The sequence below is a fragment of the Vicia villosa genome, unplaced genomic scaffold, assembly GCF_029867415.1.
Source record: "Vicia villosa cultivar HV-30 ecotype Madison, WI unplaced genomic scaffold, Vvil1.0 ctg.001310F_1_1, whole genome shotgun sequence".
NCBI classification, from domain to species: Eukaryota; Viridiplantae; Streptophyta; class Magnoliopsida; order Fabales; family Fabaceae; genus Vicia; species Vicia villosa.
The window spans coordinates 117239-126010 of record NW_026705569.1 but is presented as its reverse complement, the minus strand read 5'-3'; the positions used below and the strand labels follow the sequence as shown (position 1 = coordinate 126010).

Genomic DNA, 8772 nt, shown 5'->3' with positions numbered 1-8772 from the left:
ATCAGAATCCAGTTTATGATTAGTTCCTGATGGTGTAACAACAACCTTACAGTTCTGCAGCTTAAATCTCTTCAGAAGTTCAAGTTCATACTTCAACTGATGCAAAAAGATACCCTTCTAGGAGTACAAAATCTCCATCCCTAGAAAATATACCATATTTCGCAGATCTGTCATCTTAAACTCATTCATCAGAACTTCCAGAATGTTGCACATAAACTCCATATTCAATTTCACATTTCTGAAACTTCTGCTTCTTGAAAAATGAATCAATATTCAGATTCCAAGCTTTGGGCACTTGTTTCAATCCATACAAGGCTTTATGCAACTTGTATACCATCCCTTCCTGATTCTTTTTCACAAATCCAGGAGGCTGTGAGACATATACCTATTCTTGTAATGGACCATTCAGAAATGCAGAATTTACATCCAGATGCATCAAAGGCCAACTTCTGTTTGCAGCAAGAGCAATCACCAATATGATTGTTTCATTTTTATTTACAATTGCAATTACTTCAAATTAATCTACCCAAATTTTTTAAGAAAACCTCTAGCCACTAGCCTTGCTTTGTATTTGCCAATAGATCCATCTGGCTTCAATTTCACCTTGAAAACCCATATAACGCTGATGGCTTTCTTCTCCTTCAGAAGTTTAGTCAACTTCCAAGTCTTGTTTCTTTCTATAGCCTCAATTTCTTCTTTCATGGCATTCAGCCAGACTTTCTTCTTGAGCGCTTCTTCAATACCCAATGGTTCAGAATCTACTAACATGGCACAGTGAATGACTTCTCCCTCTGACTCAACTTCAGTGTCTTGCAACATGTCAAAATCTGCAAACCTTCTAGGTATAGTTCTGATTCTTTGTGGCCTCTAAACTTGTTCTGAATATTCTCCAGAACTTGGAACAACATTAACTTCTGGACATTGTCTAAAAACACTATTTTCAAAATTACGACCTTCAGTAACATGATCATCTCCAGAAGCTTGTCCTTCAAAACCTAGGTCTTTAGAGTTTTCCCTTCCAAAAGTATGACCACCACCAGATTCTGGATCATCATCAGAATCTGGATTAGAATCAGATTCATCATCTTCATCTTCAGAGTCTTCAAAATTATCTTCTGACTCTGACTCTTCTTCAGAACTTTCAACTTCTGACTCGTCTTCGTAAGTTAGCTCTACACTAGAAATGGGCTGAGACTTACTCCAATCACAAGCTTCTGATTCTTTCACAATAACGTCTCTGCTGACTTCAGCTTTGTTAGTTTTTGGACAATAAAGCTTGTAAGCAATTGTACTGTGATACCCCACCAGTAACATTACTTTGCTTCTATCATCTAACTTCTGTCTCCTAGCTTTTGGAACGTGTTTGTAACATATAGAACCAAACACTTTCAGATGACTAACACTTTGCTTATCTCCAATCCATTTATCTAAAGGAACAATTTCTTTCAACTTCTTAGTTGGACACCTGTTTAGAACATATGCTGACGCGGTAACAACTTCTCCCCACTGAGTATGAGGTAGCTTCTTCTCTTTCAGCATACTTCTGGACATATCAAGCAAAGTTCTGTTTCTTCTTTCAGCAAGACCATTGTGCTGAGGAGTATATGGAGCAATAACCTCATGTTCTATTCCATTCTCCTTACAGAACTTCTGGAATTCTGTAGAGTTATACTCTCCTCCACCATCCGTTCTGAGAATTTTCAGCTTCTGACCACTCTGCTTCTCAGCCTTTATCTTGAACTTCTGGAACTCAGTAAACACTTCATTCTTGAACTTGATGAGTGTTACCCATGTCATCCTTTTGAATTTATCCACAAAAGATACAAAATATTTGTTTCCTCCAAGTGAAGGTACTGGAAATGGTCCACATACATCAAAATGTACAACTACCAAAGCATGCTTTGCTCTTGGAACAACTTCTGATGTGAATGGTAATCTGGATTGCTTGCCTTTCATGCATATCTCACATGACTTCTCAGGCTTCACAATCTTCGAAATACCATATACAAGCTTCTTATAACTCAGATGTCCTAGGCTTATGTAGTTTAAATGTCCCATCCTCTTGTGCCACAACTTACTATCACCTTCAATGCCTTCTGCACTAAGACACTCTGCTTCAGCTGTTTCTACATTCACTTTGAATGTTTTGTTGCTTCCCTGTTCAGACTTCATAATCAGCTTCTGATTAGAATCATACAGCGTCAGAAGATTATCCTTCATAATAACTGAGAAACCTTTCTCAATGAGCAGACCCACACTTATTAGATTGCTCTTAATGCCAGGAACATACCAAACGTCTTTGATCAGAAGATTCTTCCCATTCTTCACTCTGACTTTGACATTTCCCATACCTTATGCATTAAGATACTTATCATCATCACATCTGATCTTTGTTCTCCTTCTGGAGTCAAAATCTATCAGCCATTATTTGTTTCCAGTCAAGTGACTTGAACAGCCAGTGTCCATATACCACCAGTCTGCTAAACACTTCTCATCAGACTCAGAAGCCATCAGTAACACAGGTTCATCATCAGAATCTCCTCTGACTATATTTGCTTCTTCTGATTTCCTTCCCTTGTTTGACCTACAATCTCTAGCAAAGTGGCCAAACTGTTTACAACAGTAACATTGAACCTTCTTCTTGTCATACTTCTCCTTTCCCTTATGATATTTATTTTCATCAAAAGTTGAGGTTTCTGACTTCTAGAATCTATCACCACGTCTATTCTGCTTCTGGTCCTTCTTGACAAAAGAAGCTTTCAGAGCTTGCTCAACTTCCCTCTCAGAAGTTCTTTCAGTCAGACGCAACTCTTGTGCTTCTAAACTGATTTGCAACTCTTCTATTCTCATGGTTTCCAGATCTTTAGAATGTTCAATGGATACCACAATGTAATCAAATTGAGGAGTAAGCGGCCTCAATACCTTCTCTATGATTACTTGTTTAGAAAGGGTTTCTCTACAAGCCTTGATCTTATTAGTGATCGGAATCACCCTGGAGATGTACTCAGAAACCTTCTCATTGTTCTTCATGTTGAGATTTTCATATTGCTTTCTGAGGGACTGAAGCTTCACCTTCTTCACTGATGCGTCACCATCGTAACATCTGACTAGTATATCCCACGTCTCCTTCGACGTCGTCGAATCAGCAATCTTCTCAAACACATTCGCATCCACACACTGATGGATGTAGAACAATGCTTTCTGATCTCTCTTCCTTGTAGCTCTTTGCGCCTCTTTCTCCTGTTCTGTTGCATCTGCTGCAACCTGAACGTATCCTTCAGTGACAAGATCTAGAAAATCTCGAGCACCAAATAATACAGACATATGAATCATCCAACAATTCCAGTTTTTGCCATCAAACACTGGAAGTTTGGTATTCAAACTACTTTCTCCACTCATCTTAAACCTTGTACAGTTCACTCAGATCTTCACTCACAGAGTGTTTCCCAACCCCACAGAATCATAAAATGTGATTCTGTCACAATTTTGTTCAAAGATTCAACACGAATCCAGAAACAAAATCAGTCACACAACACAAACTCACGTTCATTCGTGTTTCCCTGTATTTTTAACCGGAGCTCTAGATACCAATTGTTGGTGTACAAGGTGATGAAATCAAAGAGGAATAAAGAGAGAAAGCAAATGGCGGCTGCTATTCATTAAAGAAAGAAGGAAATGATTGGTACATTTATGACAACTACCACTAGTCTATTTATATACAAACAAAAAGTGCCACATAAGCTCTAGTAGAATAAACTTAACAACTAAATAATCACTGAAATAGTAAATACTAATTATCCTCTAATATGCATTTGCAATGCAGGTAAAGATTTTTTCATAGTAGAAAAACCACTTGTGTTGTGATAATGGTACATCATATGAATCATTTTTAAACTAAAACATACGAAAAAAGGGAAAAAAAAATTATCTAGATAAAGTTGTTTGAGTTGCAAACTTTAGAAGTCTTCTATGCTTGTATATATTACAAGATTCGGTACTTTTGTGATCTCAGGTAGCGTGAGTATTACTATGATATGCTAGGAAGATAAAATCAAAGAACAATAGCATTAATAGCTCATTGTTTAAGAAGATACTTTAGAAAGTTCAAAACCCTTTTTCAGCAAGTTTCGAAAATAAAATTTCAAAATTATTTAAAGGGTAATGCTAACGAGTGTCCCAAGGGCACTGGTTAAGAGATTAAAAAGGTAAATAGAACATTGTTTAATAGATTAAAAATATAAGGTTTTTACCTAAAATATATGTATATTGAAAGGGAAAAGCTATTTCTACACCATTTTATGACATCTACACCGTAAATGTAGATATATGGTCTACTAATTTTAGTTTTTTATTAATTAATTGTACTTGATTTCTGTGCCAAACAAAATTTTGCCTTAAAGTCCTATACGGTGTAAATACAGTGTACCAATTTGATTGTACAAATAGCACAGCTCATATTGAAAACATAACTAATTAACTTTTCTAAAGAATACTGTGTTTATTCAATGCATTGATCTAAAATAATTTCTTTATTTGAAATGTTTAACCAGTGTCCCGGGGCACTCGTTAGCATGACCCTTATTTAAATTTAGTCTTAAAATTGAGGTGTGTTTTAAAACGTATGAATGAATTGAATGTGTATAAGATATTTTTAGAATCTGAAAGACATTTTCGAATTTTATAGGATATAAAGTGCATAAATTGTCAATTTTAAATTGTGTATTTATGCAGAATTTGAATTATAATTATTACTATAGATATTTATTACATATGATTATTTTAATTTAATCAATAATTAATACATATTTTAATTCTATATAGATTAACATTTTAATTAAAATAAAGGCACGCAAGAACTGTAACTAACTGTCATTAGCTGTTTTTCCCGGTTTAAAATTTTGGCGCTCGTATTCAACAAGAAGACCTTCAAATAAAAAACCCCCAATTCAATAGAACAAAACACCGAGTTCGTGATTAGAAAGAGTGATTGTGAAATCTTGGAATTGAGTTGAATAAAGAAACACTATGGAGAAGAACTCTCTACCTCACAATGAGTCTCAGAAGGCACTGTTTAATTTTTCAAGAAAGCACCTTCCATTTATTTTTCTGCACCTTAGGGTTTTAGCAATGTAACGTTTTTGTTTTTCTTGCGTTGTTTAATTTGTTAGGTTGATGAAATTGCGGGTGGATTGGCACCTCTTATGCCTGCGGTTGATTGGAAAAAAAAGACTCCATCAGATAAAAAGGTTCTGTTTATTTTTTTCTATATGGATTTTGTTAAGTTGTTTTGTTAGTGCTGTGATTAGTGTGAATAGTGATGCAGCATGATGATGTTATTGGTTTTGATCAAAATTAGTGTTGAAAAATGTACAATTTTGGTTCATTTCTTTTAAGACAGTTAATCATTGAGACATTGATATGACGTTGGATTGTCTCTAACCAAGTTTTCTAGAGTTTGATCCTTGTTGATCCCATTATTCTAAATAAGAAAAGCTGAATTTCAGCAATATGTTGGGTGGGCCTGGACATTGTCTAGGCTCAAGACCAAATGGCTCTTGTATGAGGTGTGTTAGATATAAAACAAGTATGTGCTTTTGCATAACACCTTAAGTTTTTATGATACTTGATATCATCACACATTTTAGTTTTTTCTCATTCAGGTGACTTGGCAATGGCGTCCTTTCAAACATTCTGCTCGTAAAGATGATCTTCAGCTTAGCCATTGGGTAAGTCTATCCGTCTGTTTCAGCGTAATTTGTGTTATCTAAGAGCCTGGAAATATTGTCATGTCTTTTCCTTGATAGTAAAATCCAAACAGAATGCATGAACTGTTCCTTTTGTTGCCAGAATTATGTGTCAGATTCATGAGAACCTCAGCTCTGCTGCTTTTTCAATAATGCAGATATTGGGGGAATGGGAGAGGGCTGAACAATAAATGTGGCATAGGGAATCAATATGGTGATGAACGGGTTTTGTCAGAAACCCGGTGAAAACATGTTATGAACAAAAACGATGCGTCATCACGTGCTGGGGCATGTCAATGATCTTAAAATGGCAAGCTTCCGTTTGGTAAGGACACTCAGGCCCCAGTAGTGAGGGTGACCTGTTTAATTGGAGGTGAAACACACCTCAAATATTTAGCTATGGTAGGGAGAATTGCTGGGAGCAGGAGACTAAGCATCTGTTTGGTAGGAGGATTTTAGAGGGATAGATCTTTTATTTGTTTGACATTTTCATTGTTAAAAATATAATAGATTTTTTAAATAATATTAAAAATATGCTTCGACTCATTCATTTGAAAATAGGCTTTCCTGTTCATGATTTGATTTCCAATTTGATAATCACAGCAGCTTTTATTGCAACAGGTTAAAGTTGTAAATGGTGTTCCACCAACAGGAGACTATTCTTTTGCCAAGTATAACAAGGTAAATGCTGGTTCAGTCTTTAACTTCATGATGCCTGCTCTGCATTTTTCTTTATTGACTCAAGTAAATACCTTATACTTACATGACTTAATGTTTGTTTGCATGCTATGATGCAGTCTGTTGACATAACAAGCTACACAGATGAGGAGTATGAGAAATATTTGACAAATCCTGTAGGTATCATGTCTAGATTGCATGTCTAAAATTGTGTTGACCTTCGCTTTTGAGTTTGCTCAAACAACACCTTTTTCGATTTTTAATGCTACAAAGAACTAAATTCTACATGATGTATCATGTTAAGGTTACCGCCGCGTCTTCAATGACCTGTATTGTTAGTATGTATATTGATATCGAAAGGCCTTTTTTGTGTATATAACCTAAATTTTTTTGTGTATATTGTTTAATGTGTTTATCTCTTCCATGACTTAAATTTATGTAGAACTGGACCAAGGAGGAAACAGATCAACTGTTTGACTTGTGTGATAGGTTTAATCTCAAATTTATTGTTATAGCTGATAGGTTTCCTTCATCTCGAACTGTTGAAGAATTAAAGGATCGATATTATAGTGGTATGGGTATTATTTTCACCAAACCATATATGCTGCATTCAGTTTTCATTTCCTTTTATTCCTAGTTTGACTAATTCGAGACTACATGAGAAAATGACATTTAAAATTCTTGTCATATTTTCCTTGCCATGTAGTATCTCAGGCTATATTAATTGCTAGGAATCCATCTTCTGGGGACGATACTTTGGATCCACTTGTTAAGGTGTGGTAATTTTTTTGAACAAGCTATGCATTGTTCTCAAGCAAACTCTCTTGTTTTTTTGAGCATACTGTGCTTTGTAAAATTATTTTTTTTTTCAACATTAGGATGTTGCAATGTGGTGGTACTTGCTTATTCTTCCTCCCTAGTGTAGGAACCATATAACATTTCACAAGAGATGAAGCGGAAACGAGCTCTGTCCCTAATCCTCTCTCAAACAAAACAACAAGAACGTAGAGATGAAGAGGTTTTTTCTCTTTTCCCTTTTAACCAGTAATATTTATATGGCTGCTATAATTGTACATTCAGAGGAAATGATATAAATATAGGTATTCACTACTGTATTATATGCAGGTGCTTGCTGAAGCAAAAAGAATTTCTGAATTACGCATAAAGGTAATTTGTATCGGTTGTTTTTGTACGAAACTTATATTTACAGGTGGAGAGGAAGAGGAGGATTTTCTTATGAAAATAGTGATAATGTTTATGCTGTCAATAGCACCACTGCTCTAGCATAGTGGTGGTAGGGTTCTGTGCGAGCTTTTGACCTGCAACCCGCCATTAGCAATAGCAGTTGTTGCATTACTGTTTTGGGGAAAAATTCCTCAAATCCTTTTTTAAAACCATTGGTATAAATATCAATTCAGACTCTTTTAAGGACAAACAATCATTTTTCTTCTTCCTCTACTTTTAGTTACTTTTTTCTCTGTTTAAGTTGTATGGCTCAATACTTAAGGCTCTTTAATTATCAAGTATGATGGTCTATTTAATTTTTCTCTCATATTCCTGCTAGTGAACCTCAAATACCTATATATTCATTTGTTCAGGGGATGTTTCATAGTAAACAATTTCTTTTTACATAAAGTTTTTTTAACTTGTTCAGGGGCCTGGGAATGAAGTTAGAACTTAGAACTGTTTATTCATGTAAATTTATGCCTATATATTCACCAAGAATGGGTTATATGATAGTTTCATTGGATCACATCATGTAAATCAATGCCTATATATTCACTAAGAGTGGGTTATATGATAGTTTCATTGGATCAATTGGGGAAACAAAGTTTGTTGAATATATTAAATGTTTACACCCAAACTTTGGATGAACTTGTGCTAGTAATTAATGATATTGTGTTTCTTCGTTTAGGTTGCCGGAGAGTCTAAGTCGGTTGCTGCTTCAAATTCTAGTGTAGATGTTACAGAGAGGGCCAGCCCCAATGAAACTGTATCTCCATCAAATATGCAACGTCCATCGACAGTATTGCCTTCCATAATAACGAGTGATAATCTTGGCACGGTAAATTAAATATAAGGCTACCAATTATTCATACTGTCTCTTTTCTGTTGACACTTGTTAACACCTTCCCTGCCTCCACTCCACCTGTTCCCCCAGGACAAAAAAAGAAAGAACAGAAGCAAGAAATATAGAATAACAAGGATTTTTTTTTTGATCAAGTTTTATGAAAATTTGGCTGTAGAGTGCTAGAGGCTTACATTGAACAAAATATCTGAAATAACTTTTTCTTTTCCCTTATGACACAATTGTCAAGAATATGTTTTCTATACGTCAAAACATTATCTG

At 35.2% G+C, this 8772-nt stretch overlaps 1 protein-coding gene across 1 annotated transcript; it reads left to right on the top strand.

The window, feature by feature from the left end:
* The first annotated feature begins 5025 nt into the window (after positions 1-5025).
* On the top strand, positions 5026-8689 carry LOC131634501 (SWR1-complex protein 4-like). Its single transcript, XM_058905170.1, has 11 exons — positions 5026-5064; positions 5169-5246; positions 5661-5726; positions 6366-6425; positions 6542-6598; positions 6865-6994; positions 7129-7196; positions 7348-7440; positions 7548-7589; positions 8338-8487; positions 8669-8689. Exons 1-11 carry the CDS (start codon positions 5026-5028, stop codon positions 8687-8689), a joined length of 804 nt encoding a protein of 267 aa, XP_058761153.1.
* The last annotated feature ends 83 nt before the right edge of the window (positions 8690-8772 follow it).

Bases quoted from the DNA above. Each gene is read 5' to 3' on its own strand.
- LOC131634501 (XM_058905170.1), top strand. From the start codon at position 5,026: ATGGAGAAGAACTCTCTACCTCACAATGAGTCTCAGAAG. The intron at 5,065-5,168 runs GCACTGTTTAAT...TTAATTTGTTAG, and splicing joins CTCACAATGAGTCTCAGAAG to GTTGATGAAATTGCGGGTGG. The intron at 6,995-7,128 runs GTATGGGTATTA...CTTGCCATGTAG, and splicing joins AAAGGATCGATATTATAGTG to TATCTCAGGCTATATTAATT.